This window comes from Bactrocera neohumeralis, chromosome 3 (assembly GCF_024586455.1).
Source record: "Bactrocera neohumeralis isolate Rockhampton chromosome 3, APGP_CSIRO_Bneo_wtdbg2-racon-allhic-juicebox.fasta_v2, whole genome shotgun sequence".
NCBI classification, from domain to species: Eukaryota; Metazoa; Arthropoda; class Insecta; order Diptera; family Tephritidae; genus Bactrocera; species Bactrocera neohumeralis.
In genome coordinates, this window is record NC_065920.1 from 45,708,731 (window position 1) to 45,727,828 (window position 19,098).

Sequence of the window (19,098 nt, forward strand, 5' to 3'; positions counted from 1 at the left end):
CAAGAAAAAGTCTAACGGTGTGATATCATACGATCTTGGTGGCCGATCGACGATCCCAAAACTTCACTGCTTCAGCTTTTGTAATGTAAGTTGTATTATGTATGCTTTCAATTTAAGATCTCGAAGCAAAATGTGCCAAGTCCGAGTTGCTGCGAACGGCGCGGAATCCACTATCCACGGTCTTAGTGTACACTTTCTGCTGCGGCTGCTATATTTCCTTTATTTTGAACGATTTGTAAACGTTATTCAGGTGTAAGTCTTTCCATGATGAAATGCCAAACAAAACTGAACAAAATTAGCATAACAGCTTGAAACGACTATATTTCGCGTGTTTTTCGAATCGGTCAATTTTTTTCTGTAAATTGGTAGTACTGTTAGTGACATCTATGCTAAATTTCACGTCAAGAAATTCATTAGTATTTGATATACGCGTCGTTTTGTAAGGCTCTAAAGGTGAATTCTTCGATTTTTATGATTTTTACTGTGTCTGAATTTATAGAACAAAAATGTGCGATAATGCACCATCTCATACTGCATCACTCGCTAAAATTTTAAATGAAATTTAATGCCTCTGGCGCATTTATTTATTGATTTATCACAGTTTTAGTAGTTGAAAAAATCTTTATGTGTGGATAGGGTGTGGTTATCATCCGATTTCACCTATTTTCACGCTATTGCAAGAGGAGAACTCGCAAGAGACAAGTTTTCGATGATTTTACGACTCAAGCCAACACATTCTTCAAGTTTTGTTCAAAAACCAACGGGTGCCACACACAATAACTGACATAAGCAGAACAAACTTCACACGAACATAATATAGATAGTTTAGATGGACCAGTCCGGACCAAATTTCATCAGATCAATGAATGGCGTGTTAACAGTTTTAGCAATTATATCCTGTATGGCAGTTGTCCACAAAGTATTAACAAAAAACGCTAATTTCTACCGCCGACAAATTCATCTTTTTAAGAAATTTTTCTTCTTCGGCGTTGTTATAGTATTAGGTTATAGAAAAGTAACCCATATATCGGTTTTGGTCTTTTAACAACCAGTGGTATGGGCCAATAATAGTCGGTAGACCGCTTCAACATATACGTCGATCTTTAATATTACCCCAGATAATAGATACGACGAGGAAGTCCTAAATGTTGTTAGAAAGTCGAAAAATTATTATTTGAACAGTCATAATATTAGCGCTTCATTCCTTATTTATATAGAGCAAGCGCAAGAAACGTCATTCCCCTCTATTTCAGCAGCAATATTTGACGTCGTAAACTTCTCTTCACTCCCTTTGCTCAGCGAGAGCATTTCACCGCCTCAAATATATCTTAGTATAACCTAGCTTACCGTTATGTGGCCTCTGTGCTGCCTTTATCACTACAATAAAAATAATTTTTGGTGAGGATTAATTACTTTTAAAAGTATCCAAACCGGAACTTTATCAATATTTATTGAATTCTTATCATTATTTTTTTTTTTTTTTTGTTTTTGAATTTTCAATTAGTTCATGTATTAGATACTACAACTATGCGCTTTTTATTTTATATTTATTGTTACAGCTTGTTGTTTTTTGTGGCATGTTGGACTTATGGTCTAGAAATGCTTACTGTTTTGGTTTTTGGAAATACACACGACGAACAAATGCCAAAATAACTGAGCTTCCTTTAAAAAAGACCTTATGTAATTGGTATAAGTGCTTATTTTTTGGTTTTCGCAGTTTTAGGGCTAAATTGTATGTGTGTATATATATGTATATATGTCATATGATTTTTGGTTAATTTTATGTAAATCTAAATATTTTTGGAAATATAAGTGACGCACAATTTCATTAAATTTATTTTATTCAAGTAATTTTTGTAATTTGCGGTTTTCCTTTTTAATTTTTTATTTATTAATTCTTTCTTGCTGATTTTATCTTATTTTCTAACCTTCGTTTAATTGATAACATTTAATTAATTTTTTGTTTCAAACTTATAATTTCACTTAAATACAGCATATGCGCGTTGTAATAATTTCTTAAAATTCTTTTATTTTCAAATTTGTTCTAAAATTTGTGTCGCCTAAATTTTTAATTTCTGCTTAAATATATAGTTAGTTCAAAAGTTTGCAAATTTTTGTAAAAAAATTGACGCTTTAAAATTGATATCGAGGGTTAATCGCAAATTGACGGTTTCTGCTGCCACCAAACTGTCTAATTTTGTTGTCTATGGGCTTGCAGGGGCTTATACCGTTATAATTATTAATAATAATTGTTAATGATTTATTGACTTCGTTACCTTATTGATTAAAATAAACGATTATAATGTTTATTTCTATATATGTACACACATACAGTCGTTAAGATAACTATGTAACTTGTCAGTATGTTCAGTTTCTAATATTGATATTTGGTTTCGTGTTCGATATTTGAGCTTTAAATGCATATATTTAAATGCTTTTAAATACTTGATTTTGTTATAGTATATATGTACACAATATTAAAAAAAGGGTGTTTCGTTCGTTTATATTTATGATAATTAATTCTTCATTTGTAGATTTAACTAATTAACAGTGTGTTGCTTATGCTTATAAATATGTATGGTATATGTAATAATCAACTTATCTAATGCAATGTCTTTTGCTCTTTTTCTACACAATTCTGTTCTTATTTTTAATCGTTCCTCGCCACGAATCGCTGAAATTGAAGTCAATTCCATAAACTAACTAAAAACTTAGTCAATTGGGGTAGAATTTATATAGAATTAATTAATCATATAAAAAAATTAATTTTAAATAAACTAGCTTTTCATACAAGATTTCAGTATGTTCGCAAAGAAGGATCTGTAGTACTAGTTTGCCCTCAAAGACACCTGTTTAATTAATAATATAACGTCCTATTTGGTTATATCATTTTTCTTTTTGTTAAAAACATCCAGCTAATATATTTCACTAAAAAATAACTAATAAATTCTGATATTCCCAGCATAGCATAGAGCTTAAAAGTGGCAACATTTGTATTTTTTTGCAGTTGGACTAGAAATATTATCAAAATATTTTTCTCCAGAGCAAAGCATTTTAGTGGAAACTTTCCAAAGAAATCAATACTCAAAACTTTATTCCACTTAGATATATGTGTGGAAAGCATAAATTGAAATAGTATTTAAAGGATATTTGATCGAATTTATACTTATACGTTTACTAAATTTGTAAAGTATTTGACCAACAGATCTACAAATCACCCATAACTACCTCCTACACTATTCCGATTATGAAGCGGCAATGTTGAAAAAGACATCGTTATATATATAGCATTATTTCTTGGAATTGCCACAAAAACTCGATTTCATTCGCTTTATTATGAAAGAGATCAAGCACAACCGATTCTATGCTGAATGCAGAGATGTTTTAATGTTCCCGATTCTTCTATTTACCATACAAGAAGAAAGGCGGTCTTAGCGACTTCAAACGAAAAAGATGTTCTACATTCTAGAAAAGACAGTATGGTTGGGAAAAGACCCGAAAATTAAGTTCTACATTATACTTCAGGAAAAGTGTACCATAGCTGCAGAAGTCCGGGAACTTTGTCGAAATAATTGAAAATATTACTTCATAACAAGACAAAAGCGAGGTTTCGGTCCTGTTCTATCTCTAACGTCATGGTACACTTCGAATAATTGAATATAGTTTCAGCTTATTGGGAAGCAAAATGACGGACTAAAATCATCTTCTAAACAGTTTAAGAAAAGTAAAATAAAAGTCAAATTCCTCTCTTAGACAAAACAAGCTAATATTATCATACAAGTATTTCCTGCAAATGTTGTGCGATGACAAAATCTTTTGAGACGGCTCTGCTCTACTGATACTAATTCTGAAAATAGGTTATGGATGGGTCTTATGAAAAAGTGTCGATGAAATGGATCTGATCGTTAGCGCTTGCGATTATCTGTAGAAATCATACGTTTGTCATTCACTCATTTCTAAGTTCATGTTAACGGTTTCGAGCACTCAAGTGTGTGAACGAAATGAAAGTTTCTACCTCTAATTCATTTAACTAGGCGTCATTCGCCATAAAAACTGCAATTTTATAAATTTACATAGATTAGCATATAGTCTAGTACATACAAACGTAACACATATCTAAACGTATGCTATTTTTTGGAGATGTGTAGAGCTTTGTGTCTTGTGGCTTTTGCGATATACAAAAGCGATACTTTTTGGAAGATTTGCTTTTTGTGAATTTCGGTGAACTTAAGAACACACCACTCCTTTAATTCTAAATATACATATTTACTTTATATTTGTCGCTTGTGATTAAATGCTGCAGTAAAGTCTTCGGTTGCGTCTTCGTTTCGATCGTTTGTTACCCTTAAACCAATAATAATAATCCTTTTTATGTTTTATCCGCTGTTTCGTTTTCTCATGAATATGTGTGAAGTAATTCTAGTATAACCGTTAGAGAGATTCGCGTACTTGATATGCAGAATTCTTCAGTTCTTTTAGGTTAATTATGTCGTAAAATCCACAATTTTGATATGATCTTCCTTGATGTCCTACTACCAGACTTTAAAGTTTAGACCTTACCCTTTGGCAGACAGCTGTTGTTGTCGCTGAAGGCCGAGGGTGGGCTGAGATTCTTCTCGCTAATTATATTATGGAACTCATCAGGTATGCCTGAATTGCTATTGCTCTGTGGTGATTCACCATAATTGTTTGCATTCAAGCAAGTGGTACTCGTGTCGTATGCTTTGTTGCTTTTACTGTTGTGTGCATGTCCAGAGAGACTGCTGCCGATTGCGAGCGTATCGCTATTGCTGAGCGTCTCCATGGCGCGATAATCAAAGAATGTAGACATATTGTCATTGGGTATGCCAAGTAGATGTAATGGTTCGATGCTGGTGGGCAAATGATGGCGATAATTGTCTTGGTTATTGCCATCCAAGGCGCCAACACCACCACTACCAGCGCCACCGTGTTTATCACCATAGCCAGAAGAAAGCAGTTTGCCTTTGCGGCGTGGTGTAATTGTTAGAAAGTCACCATAGCTTTTGTTGTGACAAGCCAATGCTGCACCGCTGACAACACTATTACTACCGCTGTTTGCGCCACCGCCAGCGCCAACGCCGCTTGGACGTTTTGCATTTGGCGCTTGCATGATTGTTTGTTGGTTGTTTGTTTGGTTGTTGGGGGGTTGCGGTGCGGCATGCTTCAGAATTTCGACATATGAACCCGACTGGACAATATGCGGGGCGGGGATGCTGTTAGTTGTGCATTGGAACTCGCCGGCGAGGAGGAAGTTACTGCCGCTGTTGGAATTAGTATCGGTAGCTTTTGATCGTACTTTGCCACCGGATAGACTGCTGGGCATATTTGTATTGTTGGTTGAATTTTGGGCAGATGTGGATGTGGATGCTGATGTGGATGTTGATGTGGATGATGTTTGTCGCTGGTGATGGTGATGCGATTGTGACTGTGCACCACAGGCAATTGTTGGTTTCGGTTGTTTTGGTGGCGGGTCAAAGAGCCGGTAGTCGAAGGGCACGGGGTCCATGCTGCTGTTGAAGATAATGTACAAATTCGATTAGCTGCATCAATATGAGTTATCGGCAGGCATTAGAACAATTAGGAACTAAAGCTTTGGTGATTATTAGAAGTGTGCTGATTAGTATTTAGTAAAACATGCAAATGAATGCGGGACAGCATGCAAATAGTAAGTGAGTTTAAATAACATAAACTGTATGGATTAATTTCATAACATTTAACCGAAATTTGGGCAATACAATATTTTATTGATGATGTGCGCATTTTGGCAAAAAATTTCTTGATGGTTCACGAATGCTTGAGTATTAAATGAAAGACCTGCAGGACTATGAGCTCGGGTTCATATGTAGGCCGGGAAGGAAGAAGTTACAGTTTTTGTGAGGGGAAATCTATAACAGTCGTAAGAAATCTTCTTAATTAAGATTTGTGGATTTTCGGGTCGTGAACGATAGGTGGTAGATACTATGACAAGAGTTCGTGAGAACTCTATTGAAGTAAGATCTGCGTACCATCGGAACCTGAACCATAGAATGGTAGCCAACAACTATCCGTAATAATTAAAAAATAATATTAACCTTTAATTGCTTTTATTTCGAACTGTCAAACTTTCGCAGTATTGCCTTCCTCTTCTTTCTTTCTAACATTCCTTGGTAAATTTTTCGATTACTTTGCCTAAGAAACTAGCCTTATAAAAAAGAAAACGAACGGGTTTATTATATAAATTGACGCTTTTGAAATCTCATACCTTGTACATTTGTTCTCTTTGTGTAGTGTGAGATTACTCAAAGAGGACATAATTTATTATTTATTGAAAAGTATTTATCTACCACGGTCACAACTTAATTATAGAAGCCTTCAGTGCATGTAATATATTATATTTGATTTTGCGAAAGCCTTAAGTTGAAAGGAATTGAACTTTAAATTTCAACCTATGTTATTCTCGAAAGGAATCGGCTCGTTACATGTCCGAGTCGCGGATTGTGTAAAAAGTAGAATTTCTTTTTTATTACAAATATTAATGAGATCATTTTTGACTCAACTTCAGTCAAACACGCCACTTATTTCGGGAATACACTCATTTTAAATATTTCGGTTTTAAGAAGCCTTACGTTGAACATACTACTATGAGCAAAAAATAGTAAGACTTTGTTCATTATACTAATTTATTCTCCAAAATCTATGTCGTCCCCTCAAAGTTATCCCTCTTGGCCCCAATACACTTACGCTACCGCTTTTTCCAATCCTCCAAACAGTTATTAAAGTCAATTTCTGGAAATTAAATGTCTTCAATTGATTCAAAACGGTTTCCCCAGAGCGGTCGTTTGAGTTTGCTGAATAGTCAGAAATTACACAGAGCTAAGTCAGGCGACTACGGTGATTGCGATACGATATTGGTTTAAAAATGCGAAGAACTTACGAAAAATCAATGCAGTTAGCGACGGTGCATTATCGTGGTGCAAAAGCCAAGAGTTGCCGGTCCATAATTCTGACATATTTTTACGAATAGCTTAGCGCAAATGACCCATAACACTCAAATAGTACTCCTTATAGATAGATTGGCCGGTCGGAGGGAATTCGGAACACCTCGAAAATCGAAGAAAACTGTAAACAAAAGCTTGACTTTTGACCTGCTTTGACATGATTTTTCGGCACGGCTAACCTTCGCTACGATATTCAGCCGATTGACATAGGTTTAAAATTTATCGCCAGTAATAATACGTTTAATGACATCCTGGTAGTCGGAAAGAATGATTTCACGGACATTAACGCGATGCTGTTTTTCGAAAAAATCTGGTGATTTTGGATCCAATCGTGCTTTCAGTTTCCTTAGCCCCAAATGTTCTTTTAAAATGGTTTTCACTGATCTTTCCGATATTCCTAGGGTGCAGGTAAGATCTCTGACTATTAATCGTCGATCTTCAAGCACCGATTCCTTTATTTTATTGACGTGTTGATTATCAGTTGGTGTTGATGGCCGTTTTGGACGTGGTTTGTCGTTAACAATGTCTCGACCCTCTTTGAATAATTTGTATCTATCAAAATACTTGCTCGCGACGAACAATTATCATCGAAGGCCTTTTGCAACATTCTGAACGTTTCTGCACCAGAAATTTTATTCCGCACACAAAATTTAATGGAACTTTTCTGTTTAATAAATTTACTCATCCTGCTGAATACACTTTATGTACTTTAGAAAGATAAGCTATATTAAACACGAATGATTATTTTGATATGACCTTGGCGCAGATGTCACAGACAGTCATATCAACCTTGAAAAAAATATTTTGACGAATGGGTTTCACGCGAAATTTAAATTAAAAAGTCGTACTATTTTTTGCCCAAAGTGTACGTAGCTTCCAAGGGCTACAGCTCTAAATAGACATTATTTTGGTACCAAGCGACTTTCCAAACTAGCGATTCTATTAGACTGTAATTGAATTTTCCTTATGAAGTTGTGGAGAGAGCGAAAAACAGTAAAAGCAGATATTACCTTTTATTAAAAAACAATTACGTTGGTCTTTTTTCTAATTGTTATGGTAACGTGATTCGACCTCAGCCAAAAACGTTAGGAAATAAGATAATATCGTTATGTGGAATATTGGCAACATTGTGCATTCGTATTGCATATTGAACTTCAAGAGAAGCGCTCAGCACACAGTGTATGAAGAGTTAGGGGATCGAACTCAAATGTTTGAATGGATTCTCTAACTTTCACGGAATACTTTCACATTTCAATATGAACTGAACATTAAAATGAATAAAATATTAGAACTGATTGATTAACATTCATGAATATATGCTGTATATATGTTTGCGTGTAGGCGAGTGCATATTAGAGTTTAAAAGTATTCAGTGTTGGAAAACACATCGACTACAACACTAATGGCTTGCCTATTGGAAAGCGAGCGCTTGTGATATCCGATGCTATCGCTACTACTACTGCCGCTACGCGAATTCGACGGTTTTGCGCAGTTGTTGATGACATGGGTGGTTGTTGGGGTATTATTGGATATGTTATTGGTGGTGGTGTTGGTGATGGTGCTAACCAATGCTTGGGGACTTGTACGTGATGATGGATTGCTGCAAATGATTGTCTCGTGGTTGTTGCTCAAAATGTTGGTGATTGGGGGGGTTGTTGTTGTCGTTATGTTGGTATTGATGTTGGCGACACGCTCATGTTTGGATGAAGTCGATGTTGATGATGTGGACGAAGCGAAACGATATGGCGGTGATGGTGATAATGGCCGTGCGGCCGGCGTGGCGCTGATCAGCTGTGCATTGCTACGTGCTTGCGGTTGACGTTGTTGTTGATGTTGCTGCTGCTGTAGTTGCAGCTGTGCGGGTGACGTGACTGATGGACGTTGTGGCAACATTTGCTGCAGCTGATGGGGTTGTGCGGCCTGACTATGCAACTTCGACTTTTTATTGCCCGCTTTGGCTGCGGCTGCTGCTGCTGCTGCGGCTGCCATTGAACTGCACTGCTTGGCTGTGATGGGTGTTTGCACGTACTGAGAGTGGGCGGAAGGGTTTGGGGGAGGTGCTTGACGTTCGGGTGCATGCAGGGCGCTGGATATGATGCGTGTGGGTATTATGGCTTGGAAAAAGGTGCGTGTGGATTTGAGTGCAGTTGGCGTTGCAGTTGTTGTTTTAGTTGCTGTGTTGGTTGAAGTTTTCGGTGATTTAGAAGTGCGTGAGTTCTCTTTCTTGGAGTCTTTCTTGTGAATCGGCAAAATATTTTCTGAACATACATATATATATATATACATATACGTAGGTATATTTATGCAAAATTACTTAAAGAAAATACTGTAAGACACAAAATTGTCGAACGGTTGTTGTGTCTTAACTTTTGGCTTGCGAGTTAGTAAATGTTAGGGTGTGCTGTGTTTGGTGTTTGACGTGTTTAATGCGCGTAAAAGTGGTTAGTAATTAAGATGGGTTGTGGTGGTGGTTTGATGATTTTGCTGACGTTGGGCCATGGTGGTTGTAGGTACTACAGGTCGGTGAGGGGGTTAGTACGAGTGTTTGTAATGCTTGCAAAATCTCAAAATGTGTTAATTAGTTAAAATAGGTACTAACTTACTATGAAGTTGAGGCCTACTGAATACTGAAAGACGCTCCTTGTTGCCTCCGGCATTGCCACCACTGCAAGGACTATGACCGTGAGCTGTAAGTATTAAGGAAAGTATTTCAATTTATAATTAGTTAATTGTTCTAAACTTATATTTTAGGTTCTATAAAAAAAATATATAATATTTCCAATAGACAGCAGAAGTAACTTTATTTCGCGTTGTATAATTGCGATCGGGTTGCGCTATTAAGCGTTCGAAATCTAAGATTTTGTACCAAAAAAACTATTTAGACAGTTTATGATGATTTGACTCAGATGAACCCCAGAAAAGAGAAATTACGTTACCGAATTTTTATCAGTAAATCGATGCTGAGTCGCAGAAAATCGATCCGTTTCTGAAGCAGAAGGTTACTGGCGATAAAAAGTGGTCACTTACGACAACGTCATATCAAATTTGTCGTGGGTGCGACAATCCATGATTGAGACTCAGAAAGGTTTTCGGTTCGGTGGTATTGGCAGTGAGTGATGTAGTAACTCACACACATCGATAGAAGCTTGCCATTAACGCCAGGAGCTTGGTTTGAAGATTGTTATAAATACACATATAGTGCCGACCTGGCATTTGGTTTATTCTAACAGTGCAAGCTAAAACCTTCAATTTAATACAAAAAAAAGAGTTTTCTTTTTCGTTTTAATTGAGAGCGTATTTTACATGACTGTTCCTAAACCCAGCGCACAACCTTAAGCAGTAATGGTTCGCCTTCTTACTATAGCTCGCTTTCAAATGGATGTTCTTTGGCTACCCAGAGGATACTTATTAAGGCCGGAAGTTGTGAACTGCTTGAGCCATATGTTATAGAATTGCTTCTAGCCACTAACAAGTGAATGGCACTCCCAAGTGAATGGCAATCAGAGAGCTTTCCTCACTTGTGTGAACTTCTACACTAAACTCCATCCTCGTTGTAGATAATTTCGTTTATTTTGAAACCAGCATTAACATCAACAACAACGTCAACCTCGTAATGATAGGTGCTACTTCGGACTGAGTAGGAAATTGAGAAGAAAGTCATCTCTCGACGAACAAAAACCAAACTCTGTAAGCCACTCATTATTCCCGTTCTGCTATATGGTGCAGAGGCATGGACGATGACAACATCTGATAAGTTGACGTTACAATTTTTCGAGATAAAAGTTCTGCGAAAGATTTAAGGTCCTTCACGCGTTGGCCACGGCGAATATCGCATTCGATGGAACGATGAGCTGTATGAGATATTCGACGACATTGACATTGTTCAGCAAATTAAAAGACAGCGGTTACGCTGGCTAGGTCATGTCGTCCGAATGGATGAAAACACACCAGATCTGAAAGTATTCGATGCCGCGGGAAGCAGAGGAAGAGGAGGACTTCCATTCTGTTGGAAAGATCAGGTGGAAAAAAACCTGGTTTTGCTTGAAATCTCCAGTTGGCGCCACCTTGCGAAAAGAACGACTACACTTTATATAAACCAAATAATATTTTATAGAACTATTTTAAGACTATTTCCTCTAAGGGGGCCAAAAAAAGAGCTTTAACATCGGCTTGAAATAAAGCGGGAAACCACCGATAAGATAAGTTTATATAATGCAGTTGCTTTGAAACCATTCTAACTAAAACAGTAATTATATTTTATGCTTACACAGTCTAGAAACTCATTGGTTCGTTAGCGACATGTGTGGGGTTCCACTTTCAAGGTGTAGTCGTATGTTATATGTGATGACGTTCATAAAAGTCTTTCCTGATTAAGAACTCCTCGAGTAATTTAAAACTTGCAGATCGCCCAAAGGCCAACAAATGTCTCTTGTGGTATCGTAAAAGTCAGCACCACTGAGACTAAGAGATACTGCTGAGTTTAAGTTGGGAAACCTAGTTTCCAAGAGAATGATCTTTTAAAAATGCTACAAATCTATTCGGTATATCCGGCTTAAAAAATTCAAGAGAAGCAAATATTGGCGCGGATAATTATTGCACTCGGTCAAAATGGTAATTTCAAATTTACTTTCTTTCAGTCAGAGAGTAAAAAAGTTTAATTGTCTACGAAAAAAGCAAGAACCGTGGGGAGTTTGGAGAATCCCTCCATAGATATTGTCAAACAGCTTGATTTAATTCCTACAGGAAATTAAGTTTCAAGCATTAAAATCCTAGGTACACGTCATAAATATTTTGTATTATATCTAAGATACAAATGAATGTAAAATTTGAAAGTAAGCCATCTTTAGATAATATTAAATAAGTAATTTTGGAGTACTCGCTTTACAATTAATATACTTACGATTATAGCCGCTATCGTCTAGATGTGAAGAGGACTCACGTCCGCTGCGACTTTCTTCACGTTCACGCATACGTTCACCACTCAAATCGCTATCGCTATTCAAGCTATCGTATTCCTCCGACTCCGATTTGATTGCTTTCGAACGTCGCTTATGTCGTTTTTCAGTATTCGTGTGACTACATTCGCCCGACGCCGGGCCAGGTCCACCGCCTAAATTTGCATTTGAAGCGCTGCTGCCAATGCCCGCCGAGACCGAACGCTTCACCTTGGCACCCGTGCTGGAGAGGGTATTGTCGTCTGCAACACCACCGCCACGCGGATCGTACATTGCCGGCAGGCCTCCCTTGCGGCTGAGCGGTATGTTAGCCGATTGATTTTCATGTTCTGGTAAATGGAATGTAGCGTAAGGATAGATATCTTCAGAGTATTCAGGTATGCGTTCAAGCCCAGCAACCGATTCACGTGGTGATTGCTGGCATGATTTGCGTACCGTACCGTAGTATTGTTCACGATGTTGTATATCCTTGCCATCAGCACCATGCGGCCGCATCGAGTCGACATTCCGTGCAAATAGTTGACGTGGATCTACAGCAAATATACAAAATATGACATTCACATAATTAATGCAAGTGTTTTTGCTATATATATTTTACATTATACTAACAGTTCTTGAAGCATATGCAAGCGCCGATTATAGCCAAGATCGTGCCAAACACCGATGTGATAATCACCGCTATGAGATGTACATCGCGAAAGAGTGTCCGCACCTCGGGTAAGTCGCCGTGGTCCAACTCAGCTGAAAGTCCGTTAAAATGCAATGTCTCAAAGTAGTACTCCTTAATTGTGGATCCAGCATTGTTGTGCGCCGCCACACGCAAATTATATGCAGTTCCAGGCTCCAAATCGCCAATTGTATAGCGTGTCTGCAAGTAGAGATAGTGATATCTAAGATTTATTCCACAAAAAAGATACATACGTGTGTCTCTATACGGCTAGAGACGATAATCCAGTCACTTGAAATACCATAGCGTCTGAACTCAATGCTGAAGTATTGTACTGGACAGCCGCCATCTTGCCATGACGATAACTCCAACAAAGCGGAAGTGATATTCGAGCGTATCAAGCTTTGTTTATGCGGCGCAATCGGTTTATTGCCTACAAAAAACACTCGGTTACAATATAATAAAAAACGTTTGTTTTTGTTAACCGTGTCTGTTATTGTGTTATCTGGTTCAAATTTTAGATCCCCGTAAGGCTTTTATACCTTGAGTCATAAACTCGACTTTAGAGTTTGGTGTTTATGACCTATTATTAAGCTATATGGTATACAAGAAATCCGAATCAGTTAGCAAATGTAAAAAAGGGCGATTCATTAAGTGATTATCCACTGCAAAGTAGGCCTCTATGGCGACAATAACGTCCTCTTTACCCTAAAGATATCGTCTCGAATAATGAGTTTTTCAAATCAAAAAGGAACCCTTTGGATAATACAGAATATGGTTCAGCAGTTCGTAATGAAATTCGACCATCATTAAGCCTATAGTTTTCTTATACAATATTAAATTAGGCTTATAATCCATAAGGTCTTTTGAGATACAGTGGTAGGCCCTTATCGGGGTATCTGGAAATGGCGTGGAAACTTTTCAAACCTATTTTCGACGGTTATAAACTAAGCGAAAAAACGTCAAGATAAGGAAAAAATTTAAAAGGTCATAAAAAAAACTGACACATACGAACGCCAAACCCTTTGAGGTCTTTATATACTGACCTAGTACCATCACCCTGACTTGGAATTTCTCACCCCCCAGATTAGCTGTTGTACTGTGTTACAGACGGTCATAACTGCGGATTCTCTTGCGATAGTGACAACATTGGATGGTGAAACTAAGCATTGTGAAGTGTAAAAGTGGTTTTAAGGCTTGTTAAAGTGAAATACTTGAATAGAAAACTCAATGTCTCAGTGTTTAATGATAAATACCACAACGAACGATAAACTCGAGTTAACTAAGAAACATATGTATATCTACGTTATATCCCTCAAATTGATGTATTCATAAACTTTGAAATGGAACTCACGACCAAACTCTCAACCATTCGGTTAGCGCGGTCACAAATAATCCCACTGGAAATATGCTGAGGCTCTGATGATTCAGCTATTTTACTAACTAATTTCTAAATTGGTTCGAAGAAGGAGGACAAGAGGATCAATTAAGTACGATGATTTCAAATTGTGTCCCTATAGTGGTCGGCTACCAGTTGTCTTAAAAGCTATTCACATTTTAAAGACTTAATTTCTCAATTGCTAAGCTGCTTCAAAATTGTTAACTGCAGTGGAACCACACCTATTTCTTCTTATCATTAAGTAATGAAATTTTACGTTCCCACCTTTCGTTTTGGCTGTTTCGATGGCACTTGTTTCACTCGTTCCAATTTTATTAAAAGTCACCATATTAAACTGGTATCGCGTGCCGCAATCCAAATTCTCTATTAAATGAGAGTTAACACGTCGATCCAATTCAATTTCTTCCCAGTCGCCGAATTCCTTACGGAAGGTCATTGTAAATCCACGCAGCGGTGCACCACCAATGTCGTCTACTCGCCACTGCAGCGACACGGAGTTAGTGGTACTGCCGATGACGGAAAGCACTGGAGCAGATGGTGGTACTAAAATGAGATGACATGAAATCAAATTTGAGTATGGAATACAAGTAATAAAGGTAGCTACAATAAAAGTTTTCGAAAATACCAAAAAAAATATTCCCGTGAGGTAAAAACTAATTAGGGGCTCTAGGTAGTGAAATATTTACAAAACACAAACCCAGCTAAGGTCAAGGGATTATTCCTTTTAATGATTCTAATTCGTTCTACCAGAAATCTATTGTTTGACATTAGAGTGGATATAGTTTAGCTCTGAAAGCTCCAGTAAAAACGTAGCGAGTTGCGGCGTATAATAATTAACGACTTCATAAATTAAGATGATAAATGACACAAACGAAGGCCCAAGGCATTGTAAGAAACATGGCTGTAATATTCTGAAGGTGATCTTACTGAGTTTTACGGTCCTTTGGGCGTTGGCCACGGCGAATATCGCATTCGATGGAATGATGAGCTGTACTCGTATGAGATATATGACAACATTGACATAGTTCAGCGAATTAAAAGACAGCGGCTACGCTGGCTAGGTCATGTTGTCTGAATGGACGAAAACACTCCAGCTCTGAAAGTATTCGACGCTCTACCCGCCGGGGGAAGCAGAATAAGAGGAAAACCTCTAGTCTGTCGGAAGGACCAGGTGGAGAAGGACCTGACTACGCTTGGAATATCCAATTGGCGCCATGTGGCGAAAAAAGAAACGACTGACGCGCTGTTGTTAACTCGGCTATAATCGCGTAAGCGGTGTCTACGCTAATTAAGAAGAAGAAGAAGATCTTACTGAGTTGACTCAGAGCAGTATCTGCAAAACACGCTCCGTCTAGTTTATATTCGAGGTCTCTTAAACAAAATTAAGAAACAGTCTCACACAATATTTTAAATAAGTTATTTTGACTTTTAATAGTGAAGATGCCTTGAAGCCGAGTGTTCGCAGCTCCTCAATTACCTTACCAAAACATATCACAATCTCTACAACTAATTTAAGTTTCCACTCACCTTGTACGTATACCTGATAGACAATGTGATCGGAACCAATCGAATTTCGTACCACACACGAATAGTTTCCTTCGTGAGTACGCTGTATATTGCGCAATGTCAGCGTATTATCATTGCTCACCTCCAAGCGAAAATGTTTCTTAGAACGTGCATTTAACACTTTCCATTCCGAGTTCGGTTTCGGGTTACCAACGAAGACGCATGCCAGTTTGAGATCAACTCGCCAGCTGACACTTAAAGTTTGGCTAAATGATATGATGGCTGCGGGCACAGAGGGGCTTGGTATTAATTTGATCACCGGTGTGCTCGGTCCCTGTCCCACACGTGTCGAAGCCGTTACCCAAGCCTCATAAGTTTCGCGCACCATTAAGTCCTTAGCTTCAAAATGACGATTGTTTGCGGGCAACACTTCTTTGAGAATTTTCAACTCTTGCCCTTTGTCTAGTATACGGATGTAGACATTGTATTTGGTAACAATACCATTGGGACGGCGCGGTGGTAACCAGCTAATGATAACTGAAGATTCACTACTTACAACAGACTTAACACGCTCCGGTGCATCTGGCACCGCCTCTTCAGTGGTACACGATACTGTCGGGCTGAGCACACCCTCGCCAGCACGTGTAAATGCCAAAACCTGAACGCTGTAGTTCGTAAAAGGCTGCAGACCATGTAACACTGTACTCAACGCTGAAGTGATCTTTGTTTCACGCGTGCCGTACTCTGATTCGATATTGCCGGGCTCGTATAATAGTTTATAGCCTTGTATGATTCCATGGTTGGATTCTTTTGGTGGCGCCTGCCAAGAGATCTGTATATTTTGTGCAGTCAGCGCAATGCAAGTGACGCCCTGTGGCGGCGCAGAGGGTACATCTTCCAAAGTATGACCCATGGTGACCTCGCTTGGTGGTCCATCACCTTTCACATTGAATGCAGACACAGATATGGCATACTGTGTGTATTTCTCCAGCCCAGTAAGACGAAAATCATTAAGACCTTCACCACCTAGGCTGCTAACTTTAGTGAAGTTTTGTACGCTATCTGGCGCACCGTGTTTTTGGTATGCGATTGTGTAACCCAAAAGTTCGCCATTCCATGTGTCACGTTCTGGTGGACGCCAAGTGATGAGTAATTGTTGTGGCCCTAGTGGCTCCGCTGAAACATCTTGCGGACGACCACTTGGCACCTCAGCATCGGTTTGCACGAGCAATATATCGCTGGGGGCACTGGTACCCAGATGATTTTCGGCGTAAAGGCGGAAGTGATATGCTTGCGCCGGACGTAGTGAACCAATTTGTGCGGTGGTCTTATCACCGGGCAATAATTTTTGGTTGTTGTGCTCATGCCAGACATCTGAAAGATAAATAATGTTTAATACGACTCGGTTCGCTTGAGAAAATATATATGTAAATACCGCCTGCTTTCTTATATTGCAAAATGTAATTCGATATCGGTTGCGAATCGCGATTGTTACCACCGTTATTCATGAAAATCGAATCTTGATCATTTGGCGACCAAGCCAGCGTAACAGAACGGCTACCCAAATCGGTGACATGCAAATTTACGGGAAAGTTCGGTGGCTCCTGCACTTGCAGATGAATTACAGCGCGATCATGTCCATAGTTATTAGTGGCAATGCACGTGTATTCACCACGATCGTTAAGTATGGTCTGTAGTATGGTCATTTCTGAGACTGTGCCACGACTTAACGGTGAATCTTTGATATGATAACGTATATCATAAGATGGATCAATGTGATTTGCCTTGGCGCGCCATGTTATATTCAGCGGTTGATCGCCATCAGCTTCGCAGCGCAATGTGACACGGTCACCACGGCGGACGGAAACTTGTTTCTTCGAAACCGTTACAGAGGGGCCAACTGCAAAAACAGTGATTAGTAAATATCATAAATACAGGAAAATTACACCCACCATGCACAGTTAATTTGATTAGTGTACTCAGTCCCGCGCCGATGCCGTTACTTGCTTGGCACAAATAACTGCCTTCATGCTCTCGCCCAACTTTTGGTATGATCAGTGACCCGTTGTTATACGTTTCGATAACGGATTGTGAGTTACCGTTACCAATGCCATAACTGAGCTCACGATATTCGCCTGAGTCACCTGGGGTTGAAAAAGAGAGTTAATCATAACAAAATTTAAATATTGGAAAAGTTTTGAATGATAATACTTTACTTTATACGAATACATTTTTTCTGCCTCAATAAACCTCAATTATATAAACATATGTATGTACATATACATATACTTGTTTATATCGCTTTTTATTATCCGGAAATAAAGCCTCGTATTCGATTTTTAAACAAAACGAGATAAAAAGGGTACAGGAACTAAATAGAAATATTGAAGTTCAAGTTTTTATAAATTGAGGTAAGCGTTAGCTCTGACGTTATACCGTGTTCAGACCGAAAATTTAAAGGAATTAGGTTACATTTAAGCCCTTTCACTAATCAGCCCGTTCTCACTGCCGTTGAAAAGATGAAAAAACAACTGTTTTTGCCATTCAAGAATTCACATCGTTTAACATTTATATTAACATTTATTCGTCTGCACCGAAGCTAAAATACCCTTCACAGGTGCACTTCTTTTAGTAACTATGTGTCCAGTTTGTATGGAAGCTATATGCTATAGTAATCCGATCTAAACAATTTTTTCGGAGATTATGTTATTGTCTTAAGCAGTAATCCATTTAAAATTTCGCGAAAGATACCACCTCAAATACAAAGTTTTCCATAAAAGCCCTTGATTCCGATCGTTCGGTATGTATGACAACTAAATGCTATAGTTAACCGATCTGAACAATTTCTTAAACTATAACTCTTGGAGATTACATTATTTGATTCCGATCATTCAGTTTGTAAAAATAACTCTGATGCAATTTCTTCGTAAATTTGGTGAAGATATGTCTTGTCAAATGCAAAGTTTTCCATACAAGAACTTGACAGTTCCGACAAATGAGAAGCTTCTTGAAGAGAAAATGACGTTTGCAAAATTTCTAAGCGATATCTTAAAAACTCAGGGACTAGTTCGTATATATGCAGACAGACAGACAGACGGACATGGCTAAATCGACTCAGCTCAACATACTGATGATTTATATGTACACTTTATAGGGTCTTCGACGCTTCCTTCTGGGTGTTACAAACTTCGTGGCATACTTAATATACAGTGTTCAGGGTATAAAAAAACCATGTCATATAGTATTTTGTAATAAAAGCCGTCTTCTTTTAAATATTTTTCATATGATGGAAATAATGGACGCATTTTTTCATTTGTTAAGTCGATTTTCGGGTGAAAATAGATTCATTGCTTTAAAAAAATATATATTGTTTACATTTTTTTCTCTTTGTAGTGTCTAAATCAGCTGTCATAATGTAATAGATTTCCAATGCTGACGAATAGATGGCGCAAAATCAGAGTCGCACCGAGAGATTTAGCGTGGATCAGTTTCAAATCACTTCGATGAAGTGATTTTGAACTGTCATTTTTGTATGGCGAAATCTTGATAAATTTATAGGATTAGTAGGATAAA

At 38.1% G+C, this 19,098-nt stretch overlaps 1 protein-coding gene across 2 annotated transcripts in view; it reads right to left on the bottom strand.

Moving 5' to 3' along the window:
- Window positions 1-3,128: 3,128 nt before the first annotated feature.
- Window positions 3,129-19,098, bottom strand: part of LOC126752521 (cell adhesion molecule Dscam2-like) — a 46,734-nt gene continuing 30,764 nt past the window's right edge. For both annotated transcript variants that reach the window (XM_050463384.1, XM_050463383.1), the window contains exons 4-12: window positions 17,478-17,669; window positions 16,961-17,425; window positions 15,547-16,899; window positions 14,284-14,562; window positions 12,875-13,053; window positions 12,563-12,821; window positions 11,899-12,483; window positions 9,598-9,685; window positions 3,129-5,531 (exon numbers count right to left, since the gene is read on the bottom strand). In XM_050463384.1, the coding sequence (XP_050319341.1) occupies window positions 4,550-5,531; window positions 9,598-9,685; window positions 11,899-12,483; window positions 12,563-12,821; window positions 12,875-13,053; window positions 14,284-14,562; window positions 15,547-16,899; window positions 16,961-17,425; window positions 17,478-17,669 (4,382 nt within the window). In that variant the 3' untranslated portion in view covers window positions 3,129-4,549. The remainder of the gene's footprint in view (window positions 5,532-9,597; window positions 9,686-11,898; window positions 12,484-12,562; window positions 12,822-12,874; window positions 13,054-14,283; window positions 14,563-15,546; window positions 16,900-16,960; window positions 17,426-17,477; window positions 17,670-19,098) is intronic.